This window comes from Haliotis cracherodii, unplaced genomic scaffold (assembly GCF_022045235.1).
Source record: "Haliotis cracherodii isolate W230 unplaced genomic scaffold, xgHalCrac1.p SCAF_10, whole genome shotgun sequence".
In the NCBI taxonomy this organism is placed as follows: domain Eukaryota; kingdom Metazoa; phylum Mollusca; class Gastropoda; order Lepetellida; family Haliotidae; genus Haliotis; species Haliotis cracherodii.
The window spans coordinates 12870975-12893911 of NW_027266265.1; the positions used below are offsets into that span (position 1 = coordinate 12870975).

Genomic DNA, 22937 nt, shown 5'->3' on the forward strand with positions numbered 1-22937 from the left:
TGCATGTCATCGCATCCCAATTGCGTAGATCGATGCTCATGATGTCGCTCACAGGATTGTCTGGCCCAGACTCGAATATTTACAGACCGCCGTTGTATAGCTGGATTATTGCTCAGTGCGGCGTCAAACAATAAAGAAACAAACTTGATCCAGAAATCCGCATTTTTCCTGTTAGTATTCGTTGGAGTAGTGTGTCATTACCGTTATATTGGTGGCCTTGGGTGGTTATAAAATATAACGGTTATCATGCGAGTGTGTTAGGGTATGTTAAATATCCTGTATTATGAATAAACATTGCATTTATCGAGACTTGGCCCTGCAGTCTTTTGAGCCTCCGAAATTTGAAAACCCAACTTACTCTCTTGCTATAATAATTTTGACATGTTTAAAAGGAGGAAAAAACGTAGTGCGGACAACCAGGTCTCCGATAGGGATGGGTTGCTCGCCACGCTGAAAATCCTGGTTCAATTCCCAGTCATGGTCGCACTAAGTGAAGTCCATTATGGTTTCCCTGGCTGCGAAATTGAGGGTAAAACCCTATCACTCACCCTCTGACACGGCCAATAAAATATATCAGCTTGTAAATATATCATATAAACAGACGAGCCACTTTGAGATATAAAGTTTTATTTCCAATCCGTATCCAATCAACAACCAAAATAACACAGTGGATGGTTCCCTCCCATAACGTAGACCTCCAAAATGCAGACCTCCCAAAAAGCAGATAAATTAGCTCACTAATTAATTGGGCCATGCTGGTCACACCTGGGTGATTCCAGTTTACTTAATGAAGGGTACAGGGTACTAATTACTGATGCAACCAGCCATAACAAGTGTTGTTTTAACGGGTCTGCGTTTTGGCAGGTCTACGTTTTGGGAAGATACCCAGTGGATATCAGATTTCCAGAAAAGACTAATATAGAATGCTCATTAATTATACACTCTCCGACTGGTTTACAGTCGGTTCGTGGGAATTTAGATACACACATGTCATACAGTATAACATTGTAACAATTCCGATTTACTATCAGTTAGGAATAATACAAATCACTGTTGGATCACAAAAAAGCTATGTATAAATATCACTTCTGCGATAGGTTCCATCAAACAACTAACCACAGAAAACCTGAAAATCAACAAACAACAAACAAACACACATTATACGGATGTTACGACCAGGATATTACCTGTGGTATCTTTTTTTTTTACGGTTCTTGTTCAGTGGAGGGACACAATATTCATTGACACACAGGATGTTATTGTGACATTTCTTTGTTACGATATTCTTTCATATCTCGTTTGTTTGTTACTTACAGCAGACTCTGCGCCATCATAGTTAGAAACAATCCAATGCATTTTTGTTTGTTTTTGAAACCCATAACAGCATCCACGTGTTACACAACTACAATCTCTGTTTACATTCCAAGGATGCGCTCCGAGCGAAGATGGAATAGAAATGCAAATCATATTGTTAGATCATTGCATGACAGACGATTCGTGATTGTAATTGATAGCTGATAACAGTGGGTGAGTGAGTGATTGAGTTGGGTTTAACGCCCCTTTTAACAGTATTCCAGTAATATCGCGGCGTATCAGCTTAACGTGGGAGGAAAGCCCGAAGTGATGCAGGTCTCTAACGTTTACCACTTATGTGAAACCCACGAGCACGGGTATGATTCTGACAAACCTAGAATCATAATCGGGGCGAATCGGGATTCGAACCCACAATCATAGGTTTCTGGCGTGCCAAAGGAATCTTTGGAAGGGGCGGCAATATATTCATATAAAATCAGGCGATGGGGAACATTTTGGATAGATAAAATAATAACCGGAGAGCTGAGTTTGGAGTCTTTGTGAGAATGACCCATCAAAGTCGTGGAGACATTTAGTTTGTAATGGTTCCAGATGAGGAGACCATGCGACACAGAATCTTTTTATTAATTCTATAGCATGATAGCCGAAACTGGCTTTCACATGAGATATCGCCTACAATAAACAAATCATCACAATGTTTTGCAGATCAAATAACATCTCAACAGCTGGTTAGCTATACAGTGTGAAATCAAGGCACTGATTATTGGTGTTTACAAACTCAAAAAAGTTCAAAGTATGATTTTGGGTAACAAATAGAATTTCTCCCTTGTGACTTTTGATATCAGATGCATCAACGCTCGGTCAGCCTCGGAGGTCTAAACTTTTATCGACTGGTGTCGATGTATATTACACGAACCGAATGTTCCCTCGATTGTAAACCTTTTTGGGAGTAGACGCTTTAGCGCTCAGAAACGAGCACAATCAGCAACATATACAGCGCGACTTTTATCATTTCCATTCGGAACCGTCCTTTTTCTGATCGTTGTCGGGATACAGAAACGAGGAGGTTATTCCGAATGCTTCCCTCGCGCGTACCGTTAATGTATAAGCTATGCTGATTGGCTGATTTGAAAGTTTATTTGATGTGGCTTTCTATTTTAATGATTTTAATGAGATTGATCTGCATTTTAAAAAAAAGCAGTTAAAATTCCTGCAGACGACTACACCAAAAGTATATAATAAATAGGATATTTCATGTGTCGAGTGAAATATCTCCTTTCCCCACGTCACTCGGTGAGAGAAACATTATATTTCACTCGACACATGAAATATCCTCAATATATTCAGCAAAGAAGAGTAGTTGTTTGGTAGTTTTGATATTGTAAACTTAACTTTGGCAAGACAGAGGTTACTTTGATTTTAATTGACCCGAATACGTCATGTCAACAGTGACTCATATCTTCTGTGTACCATGTACGTCATGTCTTGTGATCATCACGTCTACAGGGAATGTCCCATATAGAATTACAGTGCAGGCCATATTTACAGTGTACCATGCACGTCATGTCTTGTGATCATCACGTCTACAGGGAATGTCCCATATAGAATTACAGTGCAGGCCATATTTACAGTGTACCATGCACGTCATGTCTTGTGATCATCACGTCTACAGGGAATGTCCCATATAGAATTACAGTGCAGGCCATTTACAGTGTACCATGCACGTCATGTCTTGTGTTCATCACGTCTACAGGGAATGTCTTATAAGGAATTACAGTGCAGGCCATATTTACAGTGTACCAAATACGTCATGTCGATAGTACATCAAGTCTACATTTATATCATGTACGTCATGTCAACAATGTACCATGTACGCCATATCGACAGTACGTCAAGTCTACAGTGTATCGTGTACGTCATGTGTACCATATACCATGTTCACATTGTACCATGGACATCATATCTACAGAGTACGTCATGTCTACAGTTTACCACAAATGCCTTGTCCGCAGTTGTTCGCCATCTACAGAGTACGTTATTTGTTTGTTTGTTTGTTTGGTGTTTAACACCGCACTCAGCAATATTTCAGCTATACGACGGCGGTCTGTAAATAATCGAGTCTGGACCAGACAATCCACTGATGGATACCATGAGCATTGGTCCACGCAGTTGGGATACGATGACATGCTTCAACCAAGTCAGCGAGCCTGACCACCCGATCCCGTCAGTCGCCTCTGACGACAAGCATAATCGCCTTTTACGACTAGCATGGGTTGCTGAAGACCTATCCTCCCCCAGATCTTCACGGGTCACAGAGTACGTCATGTCCATACTGCACAGATACAGGTATTCTCTTAACTCTCTTGTTTCCGGGTATAGTAAGGTACAGTTATGTTCCTATAATTATATGTAAATAATCAGGGTATGAAACTCCCAAAAATTTCAGCCAGACCACAGGACTCGCTAGCTGAAATACCTGCCAGCCCTGACCAAAACCTGCCTGCCCACTAAAATCATATGTTTCTTCGGATAATTTAATTAAAACTTTAAATCGAATTCATTGAACATGAAGTAATGCAAGAAAAGAAATAGCAAACACTTTTTAGGTCAGATTTGTATTTAATATCCTGGACTACATCATGTAAATATCCTTATTCCTAAATAGGGCCTAAAATTTAGGTTCGATAACGGGGTTTCTTTTTGGTTACATTTTATCATTCATCTTTACATGTGAATTAATGCTTATCATCGGGGAATATTTAGAATATTTTCACATATGAAATATGACCTGACCGTCGGGCAGGGGGATTTGAAAATCTGGCAGCCCGAGTTGAAATCAACCCGTCTCGGACGGTCGGGCAGGCAGGTATTTCGAACGCTGAAATAATGCACCAAATAGCATTAAACAAGCACAAGAAAAAATATACAATGTTTTTTAAAATGCCACTCATAAAGCAGAGGTTTTCATACACACTTGGTTGCAAACTATGTAAATACTACCTTCACAGTATAATACATAATACTATTGACATTCAAATAATGAAAAACAACAGTCTTAATGCTAAACAATTGATTTTGAAATCATATGAATTTGAATTGACGTTGTTATAATACGATTTTGAACTGAACATGAAATGCTAACTGCATAATCAGAACAACTAGATGGTTCCTAAACACGAACAAACAAGTATTTGTTATTTATAAACAAGTATAAATGATTTAAAATGAACAACAAACTAAATCAAACATACATCTACAACCACAGCTAGGATACTATCAAACTATCAAGTAAAAACCATAATTTAGTTAATTGACGAAAACGTCACAATGATATTTTTATCAATCATCCAAATTGGGGAGTGTCATTTCTCCAAGTCTAGAAAATGAGTAGTTATAATTTTAAATGTTTGACCCTAATTCTCTTCATGGGGATGGATACTGCCCTTTCTCATGTCTGTAAATCCAAATTAATTTGGTTCATAGATGTCCATGTGTTTGTCATGCTTATTTGTGGTTTCATGTAATGTGTATCATTGATTGATTGATTGATTGATTGGTTTGTTGTTTAACCCGGCACTCAGCAATATTCCAGATATGACGGCGGTCTGTAAATAATCGAGTCTGGACCAGACAATCCAGTGATTGATATCATGAGCATCGATACACCCAATTGGGATCGATGATATGCATCAACCAAGTCAGGGAGCCTGACCACCCGATCCCGTTAGTCGCCTCTTACAACAAGCACAGTCGCCTTTTACGGTATCATCAAAAGGTATAGCTGATTGCTATAACATATTGTACCAGAGTCAGCACGGTTGTGGCCTGTGATGACCATTCACACAACTGAACCAAACTGTCCACAAACACTATCATATATTCAAAATAGTATGGGAAAACCTGGTAATGGAAGCAGGTAATGTTTGTTTGTTTGTTGTTTAACGCCGCACTCAGTATTCCAGCTATATGACGGCGGTCGGTAAAAAAAAACGAGTCTCGACAAGACAATCCAGTGACTGACATTATGAGCACCGATCGACGCAATTGGGTCCATAAGGTACGTGACACATGGTCGGATAGTGTCAATAACGACCACTTTGCAGTATGCACTTCCTGCAGCGATGTAGCCTTGGGCATGGGAAGGGAAGTCGTGTGATGGCAACTATAGCCTCTTGGGGTCATTAGAGATCCAATGCCAAACCATCCCCTCTCACGCACGGTGGTAAAATGTACTAAGGCGTCTCAGTACCATAACTAAACTGTAGGCAGAATCGGGACTTGTCGGTGAGTACTTGCGACCACTTTTGTTTATTCCACATCAGATGAGCTCCGCACAAGGTTAGTTGTTCGACGTGATGCACAGACCAAAGTGGTGTAGCATCCGTGCACCAGCTGTTCCTTCTAGTTCTTCCATGAATTTGGAGTTTTGCACGACGGGAATGACCGCTTTCCATTCACTAAATCACATCATCAGTCCAAGATGTGGTCATTGCATAAAAGCCGTGGTATCTGAGGACGCATTTGTGTGATTTGCTACTTTCCTTTCTACTCTGTTGAAATGTCTGAAACTAAAACATATCTATATACATACATACAAGGTGTTCACATACTTATTTGGAGGTGAATAGATAAACAAGATTACCGCCATAAATAAAATACAATGAGCACAAAGAAAAACATTATCAGAGATAAACACACAAGTAAATCTTTCATCAAGTATGCATTCTCTTTACAACACACGGCGAACAGGTATGCAGTATATATTTGATGACACCAGCTGACAGTAGAATGGACTGCATTCTACAAACCACTAGACGTCGGTTTTCTGACCGATCGGCGTATGGAACATAATTAAAGTATCTTGAAATACCATTGTCCACTAATACAAAATATCTAAACTGGCAGTTTTAACACCTGTTACTTGGCTAATTACTTCACTGAAATTACATAATGAATCACTTGCATTTTCCATAGCAGAGACTAAACAGGTGTACCCTCCGCAGCAGGGTTATGTTTAGTAGGAGCCTTTGGACCAGATTGTGTTATCTTGGTCAAGAGTCTCCTGATCTCAGCCCTGTACTCTTTGATCATCTGAGGGCTCATGAAGTCTTTCTTCTGTAGGACATGGTTCAGAAGGACGTCAGCATCTTTGGCTTTCAGGTGGGAGCTGGTGAGCAGCTGCTGAATCTCATAGAGATCAACGGACATTGAGAACTGATTCTCAACAGCATTGATGGTATTGATGGTACTGTGTGGGTTCATGAGAAAGTCCTGAAGCTTCCTGATTACATCCATTGGAAGAGGGGATCTTGAGATAGATGCTTTAAGCGTGGTGAGTTTGCTCTTAGTTGAAGATGCGGCCTCAAGTTCTCTCTTCATATCTTGTATTTCTGAGAAGCTTTTCTTGATGATATTGGCATATCTGGCACTTTCCTTTATTGTCTTCTGACATTTGGGGCAGACTGGCAAAGTGGCATACTTTGCCGATGCAGCTTTCATCCATATGTCCATGTACGTCTTGGTGAACACATGATCACAAGATTTAAATCTGATGAACGTTTCTGACTCCTCTGATGTGGTAGAGGTAGTTGGAAGTGTCCCCTTATAACATTCACTGCACAGGCACCTTTCTCCACAAAGCCCAATACACTTATGTCTGCATGGTAACACCTTGTCACATGGCAACTCGCATGGCGTATTGGTACATTCATCAAAACAAAGCTTAGTGCAAGGAGAATGTTTGCATCCACCAGGACAAACTTCCGTACATGGGAGACAGGCTTGACCGCAGGGCTTGCTGCATACACTATGAGAGCAGGCGGTGGTGCAAACGTCACTGCAGGGAGTACAGGCAGCTCCACAGGGTTGCTGACATTTATGGGAACATGGGAGCTTCTTTTTACACTTTTCTTTGCATGCCTTGTGAATACGCCCAAAGAAGCACGCTCCACATGTTCCCTTACACTTGTGTCCACAGTCAAGTGTAGTCTGACATGGACGGTCACATATTGTTGCAAGGTTGGCTTCATGACACTTTGTCTGGAGGATGTGTTCACATGGCCAGACTTTCTCTACCATCTCTGTACAGAGTTCTCTGTGTCCTCCTTTCCGGCAGTTGCAACACTTTCCCTTGCATTGGTGACTACATGGCAGTTTGGTGTTACATGTCTTGGTGCAGGCCCAGGAATATGGATCTCTGGAACAGGGAACCATGTCCACATGACGACACATTGGAATGGTCTTTGGTACAGGAATACGACAATTGTCACATTTCTCAAAACATTTCTTTGGACAATCATGGCTGCACTCTGGAAATCCTCTGGTACAGGGTTTCCTGCATCTGAAACCATTGTGCTCCCGGTCTACGTTGTGACAAATTCGTTCACAGACATGGCCACATGGCAGTCTGATATCACATGGTCTTGTACACCCTCCTTCTGGAGCTTTTTCAAAGTCACTAGCTTCGGAAGCATCTATTGTCACTTCCGGGTGATTTTGGCATTTCAACCGAAGGGAGAGACCAAGGAATTTCTTTTCTTTCAATGTCTCAGTAATCTTTTTCCACAGAGAACTCTTTTGGGAGAGAAGATGAAAATTTCCAACAGCATAGAGTCCTTCTTTTGCCCTTGACAAAGCCACACATACCCGGTTCTCAATACCAAGGAATCCTATCGACCCTACTTCATTACTTCGGACAAAGGAAAGTAAGACGATTTTACACTCTTCACCTTGATAATTGTCAACAGAGGTAAGCCGAACACCTTTAAACATGTCTGTCATTTTAGACATGTGTTTTTTGATGAGTAGGATTTGACCTGTGTAAGTAGCAAGGATCGTGATCTCAGACGGTTTGTAACCTTGAAGAAGAAAATATCGAGTAAGAGCAACAATGAATGACGCTTCATGCTCGTTGGTTTTACTCATGGTTTCACTTTGATGCTCTTCGTCATGTTCATGGTGAACAAAGAAGACATTCTTTTCAACCCCGAGGACATCCGGAAATGTGGTAACAGACTGATGATCTTGAAGCTCAGGATAAATGTGTTTGATGAGGACAGAAATGTCAGGTCTCATCCTATGCTGGTGCCCGAGAGTGACGTGGTGCATGTCATTCTTTATCAGTCTCTCAAAAAGAGATATGTCTAAATTGTAAGTCTTTGCTAGTTCATAGACCGTTGGATTTGGTCGGAGCTGTTGATGATCGCCAATAAGGATGAGATGCTGACATCTAGGATTGAGTGTTGTGATGATATGAGACTCAAGGACCTCAGCAGCCTCTTCAACAATGATGATTCTCGGAGCAACAGCTTGCAACAGAGCTGCATGTTTGGCAGCTCCAGTTGTTGTCATACCAATCACTTTTGCTTCAGCTAGAATATCTCTGTCCTCTTCTTGGAGAACCTCTTTCAAACGACTTGCTGTTTTTCGATATTCCTCTTCTTTCCCTTGGATGGATTCCTTTAGATAGTTCTGGTACTTCAGCAGCCAGTATCTGTACAGAGAGGCTCGTTGCTGAATGGGCACAGCCCAAACATCATCTATACAAACAACCTGTTTCTCTTCCATGCACTCTTTACTTTTCAATATACTTTCCAGCTGCTTTTTGAGTTTCTTCTTCTGCTGAGGCTGAAGCTCCCACTCTCCATCCTTCCCTTCCTTCTTTTTCCCGTCTTTCTTCTCCAAACTCTCCATACTCAAGGCAACGGATTCCATAGCCTTCTTAATACGAAACGCTGAATTTCCCGATTTTGTCTGAAATATGTTGTCTTGATCATCCACCAGTCTCTGAGCTGTAATGATATCTGCCTCTTCATCTGCATTGAGCCCCTCATCATCATATTCATCATCTTCAGTTTCAAGTTCTAGTTGTTGTATTGCTGAGGGAAGACCCTCTTCCAGTAGGTAACGGGAGGCCCCAAGCCAAGCCTGAATTGCGCACCCTTCTTCAAAACGAGAATACTTCCCAGTTGTGATAGCTCTGAAGATGTCATTTGGGACAAATGGACGAAGAGGTGCATCCATGAGAACATACTTCTGTGATGACTCAAGTTGCAGTCGGAGTCCATGTAGTTCCGGGCTTTCAAATTTATCCTCCTCCTCCTCCTTGTCATCATCATCCTCCTCGTCGCATCCTTCTTCCAATTCATGTATTTTCTTCCTAATATGGGACCTGAACTGTTCTATCCAGGCGTGATACAGGTCAACTCGATGAACAAGTCCAAAAGACATGACCTTCTCAACATCCATGGGTTTGTTTTTCTCCTCTTGGATGTAACGAGAACAGACCTTTAATATAAGGTGAACCCAGTGTTCTAGCAAAGCGATTTTGGCCTGATCACCTTCGCTCTTACATGTCAAATCCTCCAATCCTAGCCAGATTTGAACAGTAGCTATGTTGGAGTCTCTTGCATATCTTTCCGTAAGTGATTGGTAATGGTGGCCATCCATAAATCGCATCAGAACCTTCTCATGGAGAATCCCAATTGAACTCACCTCAATCCTTCCGCTAACCTCCTCTATATCCCGTCTTAAAGCTGTCATAAACTTCCTACATTGATAAGAGTTATTTATGACACTTCTTCTGACACTCTTCTCCTTACGTTTTTCCATTCTGAGTTCTTTCAAGTTGAATTTCTTTAATTCCTCACTGCTACTTCTCCCTCCAACTCGAACAATATCGTCTTGAAGAAAACGAGCAATCCCTTCCAGGAATTGGTCAAGAGCATGGTTTGTGTAACAAACTACCAACACTGCATTGTTTGTTGGATCCTTTGACCAAGCGGTTCTGTTTGCGAAAAGCACCTCGGCAATTTTTAGCCCAACATATGTTTTTCCAGTTCCAGGAGGGCCTTGAATGATAGCTACCTCTTTAGTCAGTGCTGTCTTCACTGCTAGCAGCTGTGTATTGTCTAAGTTAAAAGAAGACAGATGCGGCCATCCTAAAACGTTCAGAACAGGCACTGACAGTAAAGCTGGTGACTGGTCACCAAGTACTGCCAATGTGTAGCTAGTGATGCCTCCACCGTCCAAAAAATATTTTGGAGGACCAACTGTTGTCTTGCATTCAACAATATACTTCTGGAAAGGCATGTTGTCTGTGATCTGTTGCAATCGGCAAAGTACATGCTTATATGCCTCAAAATAGGCAGTTGTTTCTGCCATGATGAAGGAATCATTTGCCTTGGCATTTAGGATGACATCATGGCCACTTTCAAATCTAACTTGGATGATACCTTTTTCCAGATCCTTGACATTTCTGTTTGTCACAGTAGCAAATATGATCGTTTCAAAATCATCTTGAGACAAACAAACCAACGACCCATAGATCAATCTCTTCGATGACTGCCATCTGATCTTGCTGGTACTGGAGGTATCAAACTTCAGTCTGGTTTCAACGTCTTCATTACAGACTGATCCAATGACATGGACATCATAATACAGCCGCAAATCTGTCAATTTCTTAGGTGTTTCTCCTTTCTTCAAAGCATTTCTGTAGTCTTGTATACCCCTTCTCAGAGGTTGGATGTAGTCTTCTCTCAGCAGCCGAAACTGTACATCCAAGTAGGTGTTGAGGTCTGGATAGCTTCCCTGGTCCTTGTTCTTTCGAAGGAAAACATCCTGATTAAGTTGCAGATCCTCTGGGTCGGGATACATCTGCAACTTTCTGAAATCATCTGGAGGAGTATCATCATCGGCATTAGTCATTGGCCTTCTTTTTCTGCCCTGCGACTGTTTCACCCTTTCTTCTTCCTTTTCAACTAGAGCAGCTCTCTGGCACATTTCCAACAGTTCCATTCTATTCTGTTCGAGGTCTGTATGGATAGCTGTTAGCTGGTGTGCATCAAACACTGGCTTCATGACCACTAAGCTCCCTACACATTTTTCTGCTGATGAGGGAAGCCTATGACAGATTGTGTCAAAGATACATAGTAATCGTTTGACCTTGTCAACCATGTTAACTGAATATGGAGGCTGTAGCTCACCTGTTAGAAAATTCATTACATGCTTTTCAATAAATGTTGACGAACAAAGTTTTGTTAAAACCAGCAGAACACTTTCTCTATGTGTAGATTTACATGCCTTTTCCAAAATCTGTAGCAACAGATCCATCCAGTCAGGTTTTATTCTATCGAACTTTAGCAACATTTCAAAACCATTATTTGCACTGGTCAATTCCAGTGTCACATCTTCACAACTGTCTCTAGACGCCAGGTCACTCAGTTTCCTGTAGCCCATTGGTCTCTCAACATATTCCTTCCTGGGTCCACGCCCTGGGGCTCCTTGGGATCCATCCTCGGGCGATCTAGCAGTACCTATCACCTCACTGCTTTGCCAACGTCTCATACCACTGTCCCCTCCTTTTCCACCTCTATTATTTCTTCCACGAGATCCGCCTTGGTACCTACCACGCCCATTGTCAGTACTCTGGTCATTATTGTGTCCTTCTGACTGACCTCTACCGCGGCCCCTGTTTCGTCCTCTCCATCCTCTACCTCGTCCTCGTCCTCGTCCTCTTTGGTCAGGTGATTCATAAGCATGGGCTGGCAGATCGGATAAACTGTTTCGCCTGTCACCATTGGTCTGCTCAAGACCTGTTCCAGGAAGTCTCACAATACGGACAGGGAAATTACCTTCAGCCATGCTGCAGCTGAAAATAGAGACAAGCTGAAGAGGCACACAGACATTATTTTGCTTTCTGCGGGTTTTCAGTGCAATATGCTTTTGGCATGATTTGGTTTGGTGGTTTGTTGTTTTACGCCACACTTAGCAATATTCCAGCTATATCACGGCTGTCTGTAAATAATCAACTTTGGACCAGACAATCCTGGGATATCTTGAGCATTTGGATCGATGACATGCTTCAACAAAGTCAGCAAGCCTGACCACCCGATCCCGCTAGTCGCCTCTCATGACAAGCATAGTGGCCTTTTACGGCAAGCATGGGTTGCTGAAGACCTATTCTACCCCGAATCTTCACAGGTCTCTTTTTGCATGAAGGCAATAACTCACCACACACCAGTAGATTCAAGTCTCCGAGTGTCTCAAGTAGTGAAATAGCACTGTAAGAGACCGACCATTTGATATTCTAGGGGTGAAGGGGGATGCCTGGTTGCCTTGGATGTTATCGAAAAAATATACTGTCAAAGAAAATGTGTGAAAGCTATTACTATGCTTCAGACTGTTAAAAAAATAACATTGGCTGCCACAAAAAATATTTTGTTGCAAAGTGTTGCAGCTCAAAGTCTAAATGAAAAACATATATCTGGTTTTGCAGATGAAGCTGAAAATATATCTTGTATGTATACAAACTCCCAGGTCACCGCTCTCTGCCTGATTATGAAATAGTAGGTAGACAAAGGCCTATGCAAAAAGTGCATTGAGCGATAATATAAGTACATTCATAAATAAAGAGACAAATTCCATTCCATTTTCAACAGCAACCTCTACCAATAGCAGAGTGGGTTGTACCGTTCAGACTCATCAGCATGCATTAATGTATAGGATAAAACACGTCAGTCGCCCCTCGATTTTATCCCTTGCATTCGGGTTTTAAATCTCATAAAATCCTGAGGAGTGTTTTATCTAACCGAAAAAAGAAACTTAAAACAACAATATAAACATTTTTGTTTCAAACATACTTTCCATGAATCTCAGGCAACAGGCGTAAAATATCTGTCTCTGGCGTTAGTGAACTTGATGGGAGATATTCTTAAAAAAATTGTGATTATTTATCAGCGCGTCTGCAGCCTCCTGGTCCATTCACTGGGCTAGAGATAGGAAGGTTGCATGTTCGATACGCGGAAGAATATAAAGAAAACATTTGTCATGTGATTTGACATTTCATTACATAGTGTTCAAATGCAAAATAAATTTCTAGTGAGAAACATTCATATGTTAGGAAGTTGTATCAATACAATCCCTAGGATGTTATAACATCCCTGTTTATGGGAGTTAACACGACCGGAGAACGATAGGATGACGTCACTGGAGGTCTATGAACATCACTATCAAACAGTGACGACGCCAAGCGTTTGCGAAAAGGCGTCGTATCCTGCCCAATTAGTGGCACTTATCACAAACACATGCAAAGGCAAGTCAAAGAAAGAAAGGAATAATGCATGCGACAGCACCAAATAACTCATAATAATCAAAAGTGAGTTAGTGAGTTGGGTTTAGCACCACTTTGAACAGTATTCTAGTTATATCACGGCGTGTCAGCTTAATGTGGGAGGAAAGCGATGCAGGTCTTAGACGTTTACCACTTCGGTGAAACCCACGAGCACGGGTATGGTGCTGACAAACATAGAAACATAATCGGGGCGGACCGGGGTTCGAACCCACAATCATATGTTTCTTGTGTGCGCAAGGGACGCAACTCTGCACAGCGAATTGCGGCGTCTTGAACGTCTGGGCCACCCGTGTCCCCTCATAATTAAACGAAAGACAGATACAACATATAAATGTACATATTCCAGACACTAAGGGGAAACAAAGGCAAAACATGCAATATGCACAGACGTGGAGATGAACGTTTGTTTGTTTGATTGTTGTCTAACGCCGCAATGCGCTATGTGACGGCGCTCTGCAAATAATCGAGTCTGTGACAGACAATCAAGTGATTTACATCATAAGCATCCATCTACACAATTGGGATACGATGACATGCATCAACCAAGTCGGTGAGTCTGACCACACGATCCTCTTACGACAAGCACAGTCGCCTGTTATGGCATGTAAGGGTTGCTGAAGACCTATTCTGACCCGGATCGAACGGGTCGTGGAGGTTAATCAACCCAGATAGAAACATATATACAGGCGATTAATAGTCATATATACCTTCACAGCTTTTTGCAGAATTTTCTTGACGGCGAATTGATTGAACTCTAAGCCACCTTGAACAGAGAAGTGGCTGTGGCACCCATGATATCTGCAATAAAACAGGTAATGCGATACCTCAAAGTCCTGCAAGAACTAGTACTGGCCTAATGGGAAAATTAGGGACAAGCATAGTCGCCTTTTACGGCAAGCTGAAGTTGCCGCCAACTATGCGTCGACAGATATTGCAGATCTTTTCATGTTTTAAATCAAGTAATTTGATGCACTTCGTGGGGTAAGACCCGTTTTATCACAATATAGATCTTCAGTAGCGATCAGATTGTTTTGAGTGGGCGCCGCCAATGTGTTTGAAATATACGCAAGTGATAAGAGTGATGGAATCTGATTGGTCAATAGGAGGGACATCCACTTGACTTTTATAGTAAGTTAACGCCCTTGCCTTGAGAAGATGTCCTCCCGAGGAAAAGGAGTTAACTGACTGTAAAAGTCTAGTTTCCACCCTTGCCGAACTACACTGGAATTTCATGGCTGGATCGTGGCGCCACCTGTGGCTAGTAATAGTTGTGTCCCTTCTATGCAACTCCTCTTGATCAGATTCCACTTTTCATATTACTTACATTGGCTTCAAACAAAATGGCAGCGCCCAGTCAGAACGATCTGATCGATAATCAAGGTCTATATTGTATTAAATTCGGTCTGACCTTACGAAGTGCATCAAATTACTTGAACAACTTGATTAAAAACATGAAAAGATTTGGGAAATATCTGTCGACGCCAAGTTGACGGTCCACGTGTTTTGCAAATCCTGCAATCAACATAAATCGGCACGGAAGTTTACGAAACGGATGTCGCTTTCGTAACGCAATTTTGAACTATGCATAGACACGTTAGTCGGGAAAAAATAATAACTGCGGAATTCCAGCCTAGTTCGGCAAGGGTGGAAACTGGACTTTTATAGTCAGTTAACTCCCCTGCCTCGGGAATATGACTTAGGAGTCACCGTGACATTATCAAGCGATGAAATATCGTGCTTTGGTTTGCATAAGTCAATAGCCGACATAGGGTGAGGATTACGAGAGTTTACGTGCCGCGATAATGTAGAATCAAATAATACTACTATTACACGCACCGAGAAGACCTATGTTTCCGCCCCTTGTGACATATGATAACGAGGTTAAATAACTAACTATTGATTAAAAAGACTTCCAAGGGCACGTTGAGACGTACCCGTGAGTGGCAACATTCAATAAGCCTTGAATTTCCGTATGGTAACTAAGTAAAACGGTTACAGGCCGCCTAAGCCTCATTTCGAAAATAGATAGCCAAAATCGATGTGGCATGATTGTGGAATGTGGCTATTCTGTCAAAACATGCTTTGTGATTCTAACAGGTTACCGTATTTAACAAAACAAGTCTTGTTTTTCATTTTGTATTCAGATCACAACAGGGATAATATATTCATAAAAACATTACATTGATGGATATCATGACAGGTCATATTACATTGTCACATTACAGGTCACGATTTTGTAATGAATTGTTGTGAAGCACATTTAAAACAATGACAATGTTTTCAATTACATGTAAGACACAGATGCCGCGCTCAGCAATATTCCAGCTATATGACGGAGGTCTGCAAATAATTTGGACCAGATGTCCAGCAATTGACATCACGAGCATCGATCCACGCAGTTGGGGTAGGATGACATGCATCAACCAAGTCGGCGAGCCTGAGCACCCGATCCCGTTAGCCGCCTCTCACAACATGCATAGTGGCCTTTTACGGCAAGCATGGTAAATGTGAAAAAGATTGTGCATTTAGGAATAAAACCTCATCTCGTACCACTACAAAATTTAACTGTGGAGCACAGGAAATAGACTTCGACGATAAGTATAAAAACCTTGGTTGTTGGTTAAATGAAAACTTGGACCGACTGTTTTCCCGTAAAGAAATTGCGAAAGCAGCCATTAGAGCCTTGTCAAAAGTTCAGGCAAAGTATATTGAGGCAGGGAGAGTGACTTATGATTTGTTTGTTTGTTTGTTGTTTACCGCCGCACTCAGCAATATTCCAGCTATACGACGGCGGTTTGTAAATAATCGCGTCTGGACCAGACAATCCAGTGATTGAAAAACATGCGCATCTAACCAAGCAATTGGGATACGATGACATGCATCAACCAAGTCAGCGAGCCTAACCACCCGATCCCGTTAGTCGCCTCTTACGACAAACATAGTCGCTGTTTATAGCAAGCATGGGTTGCTGAAGACCTATTACTCAACCCTGGATCTTCATGGGTCGAGTGACTTATGAAACTTTCAGAAGACTTAATGAAGCACCTGTACAACCAACGTATTCTGCTCAATGAATCAGCTATCTGAGATCTGAGGGAATATAGTTTCATCAATGCCATACAAAAAAGAGCCTGTATATTCTTCCTAGCAGTATCCAAATCGACTTCAAATTGCGATGTGAGAGGTGAAATGGGTTGGAAGGGTTGCTTGACAAAACAAAGGATTGATATATTTAGATTTTACTCCAAATTATCTAAACAGAATAGAAGTCAACTTGACACTGTTTTCGAAGGGTCTAAACGAAGCCAAGTATCTTGGATTTCCAAAGTTATCTCCCTTGCATCCAAACACGATTGGAATGTGGATTTTATGGACGCATCATATTCAAGAAATATTTCTCATAAAAAAGAAATATGTTGTGGGTTCAAGAATTATGGAACGATAGGAATTGAACACATGGCAATAAGCTCATGATCAGAACGTACAGAACTTTCAAGCAAGACAGAATGGAAGAGAAATATGAACATTGCACATGTCCAGACACAAGAAAAGATACTCGCAAAATAGGTCGCTAAACTTTGCTATGCTTGTAATACAAAAAGGAGAAACACTTCTTAACAGATAGAGAATCTCATCCGAGTGGCTTTCGATATCAAATATATCAACGAGTGTTCATATATCTATCAAAAGACACGAGGGTGAGATTTTATTTATCACCCAATATCATTCTTCCAACTTTTTCGGTTAGTAATAAGCAGTGTTGTAAGTGTAAGAGAGAGTGTGTGTGTGTGGGTGTGTGTGAGGTGTTGGATGTGGATGTTTTTGGTTTGTTTTTGTTTGTTGTTTAACGCCGCACTCAGCAATATTCCAGCTATATGACGTCGGTCTGTAAAACGTCGAGTCTGCACCAGTCAACCTAGTGATTGAATTCGTGAAAATCGATCCACGCAAGTGGTATACGATGACATGTAACAACCAAGCCAGCGAGCATGACCACCCGATCCCGTTTGTCGTCTGACCCGTGAAGATCCGGGGTAGAATAGGTCTTCAGCAACCCATGCTGGTCATAAAAGGCGACTATTGTCGTAAGAAGCGACTAACGGGATCTTGTGGTCAGGCTTGCTGACTTGGTTGATGCATGTCATTGATCCCAATTGCGTGGATCGATGCTCATGATATCAATCACTGGATTGTTTGAGTGCGGCGTTTAACAACAAACCAACCATCGTTAGTCGCCTCTTAGAACCAGCCTAGTCGCCTGTTACGGCAAGCAAGGGTTGCTGAAGACCTATTCTGACCCGGATCTTCACGGCTAAAAGCCCTCTTTTGGCAACCCGGGAATGCCGCGACGCAACGAGGAAGCCGAATCATACGTGTACGTCTATTAAATAAGCTGAGATAAGACAAAAAGAACATAACATTGACGCAGAGCAAGGAATAAAAATCTAAGGGAGTAAATATAGCTTGAATATACTACACGGAGCTTCTGGATAGCAGAAGAGAAAGGTATATATGAATCTGCATAATGATATTTACCACAAATAAGACAAGGCTGGTATGCCAAAAACAGTATTTTTTATTAGCTTAATTTTCGTATGGGAGCTGTAGTGTAAATTAAATTGTATGAAATGGCAGATCGGTCTGGCACAAAAATATACGTGGAGAATGCAACAAGATGATTATAAACAGCCTACAGTAAAGGGAGATGCATATAAATAAAGGGAGATGCATATAAAGAAATAATATATGGAATGACTCAATGTTATCGAGTGCTCTATATTATCGCGGTATGGGGTCAATCGTGTTATCTTCTTCCCCCTGTCGACTGTTTACTCGGGAACATCTAAGCAGGGCATTCATCGCGTGATCGAAGGCAAGACTCGTTGCAGTATGTCATGGGTACTCGCATGTATACACGACGGTCGCTAACTTTTTAATGATAGTATCTGGAATGTTTTTGAAGTGGAATAACCCTGAACCCATTCGGAATCGGGAAGAAAAGAACCCATTTGTTTTGACGAAGTCCCTTGACCCAACCAAGGTCGTATGCATAATGATTATGCACAATCCAAAACAGGATGTGATGTGAACCACACGTATCATACCACTTGATAATCATACCGCGATGACAGAGAGTTGCAAGTCCTTGAGTCGCTCACGACTGCAACCAAGTCAGCGAACCTGACCACCCGATCCCGTTAGTCGCCTCTTACGACAAGTATGGATTGATGAAGAACAGTTCTACCTCGGATCTTCACGGGTGACCTTGATGAATCACAGAAATTCATGCATAGTACTCAGTAGATGTCAGAAGTATGTCATTCGAATCAGTCCATATTTGGTGCATGTGTGACTGGGCCATGAAACTGACCTACATGTACATATATTGGATTATATGATAAAGGGTTTATAAGGACAGTTAATTACCAGAAACAGTCAGAAGCAGCAATTACCTACATGTATCAGGGTACATTTATCATATTCTTCCTAGTTACATCATTATTAATACACCATCATCATAATCATCCATAGGTTCAATGTTTGTCTGGTCTACAGTTGAAAATCAGTAAATAACTCTTTAAACAACTCAACACCCTTATTTTCAGTCCCTGGGAATCTCTCACCAGATCTTCCCCTTCAACCTTCTGTCCATCTTTAGACGGGGGCACGGGTGGCCCAGTCGTCTAAGGCACCGCGATTCATGGTGCAGAGTTGCGTCCCTTGGGCACGCCAGAAACCTATGATTGTGGGTTCGAATCCCGGTTCGCCCCGATTATGTTTCTAGGTTTGTCAGCACCATACCCGTGCTCGTGGGTTTCACCGAAGTGGTAAACGTCTGAGACCTGCATCACTTCGGGCTTTCCTCCCACATTCAGCTGACACGCCGCCATATAACTGGAATACTGTTAAAAGTGGCGTTAAACCAAACTCACTCACTCACTCACCATCTTTCGACATTTTTTCACACCTGTAGGGTTTCCCTCAGTCTATTTATATCTTACAGAAGCAATTCCTTTGATGCTTAATGCAATTTTTAATTGGCCACCCTGGTCCTCTACAGGTAGCTTCCTTATATACCTGACTTCTTCCTAACATCATGTGCTGCTGTTGAGGAGGAAGGATATTTTCTTTTCCTCAGGTATTGAAGGGCCACTTTTCAATCTGTTTTCATTTGCTTCTGTCAGAAATTAACATCTATATTAGGGTGCTGAATTAAATTGAATAATATATATAATATCATTTAGAGTAATATTAAATTAGTAAATGGAATATTAATATAAAAAAACTTGTTTATAAAATAATTATTTTTTTCAAGTGTCCTATAGTGAACTTATAACAGTAATTTAACATTAAAGTTAGTTTTATCATAGTTATAAAATGGCTTTTGTACTTATATATTTAAGATAAATAATACCTGTAAACTTGAAAATATATGACTTCATGTGCTGCTGTTGAAGAGGAAGGACATTTTCTTTTCTTCAATTAGTTCAACAGTAGCCACCCCCATTGTAATAAACACATTATCATCATCTGCCTGTGTCTGTGTTCTTCAACGGCCCAAGCCGGATCATAAACACCACCCCGGCTACATACATAAGGATCAGTTTGAAGTAAATCTTAATGCTTCAATAAATTAGCTTCAACATTTCACGCCCATGATTTGTATGTTTCGTTTCTGCAACCACGTGGTGTTGTTATTCTTCAATTAACCAAAATGGCGACATACAATTGCAAGCTATCAATTTGATGTAACCTTTGCACTTCTCCGCAGACAGGGAATTAGATAAGATGACATTTTAATATCCCGAAGGAAACTTGGGTTACATCAACTCAAGTGTCCAGGTTTTTGATAAACACACATACAAATAAATACGGGCATCACAATGGTTATTAACATTATATGTGGCACGAGCGATCAACATTTTAGTGTTATACCGGAATATAAAGGTGCATGTGCAGTTATCGGCCAGGCCAATCAATTATGTGAATAGTCGTCACAAAAGGCACTTTTCACTTAAAAAAACACACCGTGAAGCCATCACATCATTGTTACCACAGTGTAATTGGGTATATTTTCGAGGAATCATTATATCCCACCTTCTCAAAATGCCAGACGGTTGTCGACCAAAGCTTGCGTTATATCGAGAAGTCTACCTCACTATACTGCGACGAGTGAAATAACAAATCCATTTCAAAGCTTATGTCAATACTCAGTATGCATTACGATATGCACAAAAGATATCCATGTTAGAATGAATGACATGCCTTCAATTGTATCGATGAATATGCGACGTTCCTGAATGCCTGCTAATTCTACTGCCTGTTCAACTGAGGGGCTGTCACAGTGTGTGTCCTCGCAGTGGGTACCAGGAAAGCATGCATGGATTACTTGGAAATGGCATGAATTCTGCCTAACTATCTCCGTTCTAAGAATGTTATCTGTCTAAATTGAAAGCGATGATGACTACATACATGTTAAAAATATTGTCACGTATACACTCACTGTCCTTGATCGCTGATTTAATGTTAGATATCTTTGCAGTGTTCGTGATCGGTGGAACTAGGCTTGAACATGTTACTTTAACTGACCGCACAATAAAGGTAGCCTACGCAAGTTTGTTTATGAATAATAAAATAATAACAATGATATATTCAAATTACCTACCTTAACCTTATTGTCCCATCCCCGATTTCAGACTGCACAGTGGCAGACGCAACTCAACTCGGGATCCGTTGTGACGTCATCAAGGAAGTTACTTTCGGTTTCGAACTCCACACAGGGTCTGATCGATAACGCGTGACCAGGAAGGACTCGGTACTTGCCGTAAATAATATAATACAAATAAAATACAATATAAGCATTTCACAATTTTGTAACAGTTTATTGTCCTTTAACAAACAGTAAACGTCATACATTTTAGTGTGTATGGAACATGTGATAAGAATACAACTGCAACACTGCATCATTCTAGGTTTTTCAGGTCACGTCATTTATCAGAAAGCTCATTGGATGCATGAAGTATTTTACCGGTAGCAGTCTAAACTGACTGTGCGTTATGTCAGTAGCTCATTCAGACTCATTGGTACATGGTGTCAGTATATTACATGCAGCAGATGAACAAGGAAACAGACTCTCACAACTCTTCTTCTTGATTACCTGGAATTTCCCGATCTTGTAAGTATGCCGTTAACCGTTTACATGGGAGGATACGGGTGGAACGGTCGGCTGATCGTAACAAAAATTTAAGATCGCATACTTAGTGAGTTACAATCAACTTAGCCCTAAGATCGCTTTGTGGAACGGGCAGGGCAGTACCGTAGGAGTAATATTGCGGAAGTGAAAGCCTGAATTAAGTTGATGAGTGTTCAACTATAATTCTTGTCTGTCAGGTGTTAGAATGAATCTTAAACCTCTACGGCTGGACTGACGATATATTTTATTGAAGGGGACCATTTATCAATACGCCAAATCATGAAGATACATAATGATTCCTAAGGTACATAAGGATAAGCTACATCATTTCTAGGAATAGTCCTGTGACGTCCTTATATGGGAAGAGAGGAAGAAGAATGTGAACGCCGGGTGTACGTATCTATCATCTATAAATAACTCGTACACATTGTGATCCCCCGTCTCCGTTCTGCAGTGTTGAATGAACGGCTAACCGTGACAAACCAATCTGCGTCAGGTGTGTTCACATACAGTGTGCGCCCAGTCTTATGATATAGCACACTGAATGGTGTGTGTGTGTGTGTGTGTGTGTGTGTGTGTGTGTGTGTGTGTGTGAGAGAGAGAGAGAGAGAGAGAGGGGGGGGGGGGGGGGGGGGGTAGTATCGGTTGGGGCATACAGCGTCAATATTGGGAGTGTGAGTATACAGCGTCAGTACAGGGAGGGCGGGTATACAACGTCAGTATATGAGGGGGTATACAGCGTCAGTATATGGAGGGTGGGTATACAGTGTCAGTATATGGAGTGTGGGTATACAGCGTCAGTATATGGAGGGTGGGTATACAGTGTCAGTATATGGAGTGTGGGTATACAGTGTCATTATATGGAGGATGAGTATACAGTGTCAGTATATGGAGTGTGGGTATACAGTGTAGGTATATGGAGTGTGGGTATAAAGTGTCAGTATATGGAGTGTGGGTATACAGTGTCAGTATATGGAGGGTGTGTATACAGTGTCAGTATATGGAGGGTGGGTATACAGTGTCAGTATATGGAGTGTGGGTATACAGTGTCAGTATATAGAGGGTGGGTATACAGCGTCAGTATATGGAGGGTGGCTATATGGTGTCAGTATATGGAGTGTGGGTATACAGCGTCAGTATATGGAGTGCGGGTATACAGCGTCAGTATATGGAGTGCGGGTATACAGTGTCAGTATATGGAGGGCGGGTATACAGCGTCAGTATATGGAGTGTGGGTATACAGTGTCAGTATATGGAGGGTGGGTATACAGTGTAGGTATATGGAGGGTGGGTATACAG

General features: G+C 41.4%; 1 protein-coding gene across 1 annotated transcript; it reads right to left on the minus strand.

Moving 5' to 3' along the window:
- Positions 1-642: 642 nt before the first annotated feature.
- On the minus strand, positions 643-21189 carry LOC139454072 (NFX1-type zinc finger-containing protein 1-like). Its single transcript, XM_071235570.1, has 3 exons — positions 21111-21189; positions 14152-14242; positions 643-11962 (listed from the first exon to the last, which is right to left on the minus strand). The coding sequence occupies exon 3, from the start codon at positions 11953-11955 to the stop codon at positions 6295-6297; it is 5661 nt and encodes a 1886-aa protein (XP_071091671.1). The 5' UTR covers positions 11956-11962; positions 14152-14242; positions 21111-21189; the 3' UTR covers positions 643-6294.
- Between the last annotated feature and the right edge of the window lie 1748 nt (positions 21190-22937).

Coding starts and splice junctions, on each gene's coding strand:
- LOC139454072 (XM_071235570.1), bottom strand. CDS start 11,955: ATGGCTGAAGGTAATTTCCCTGTCCGTATTGTGAGACTTCCTGGAACA.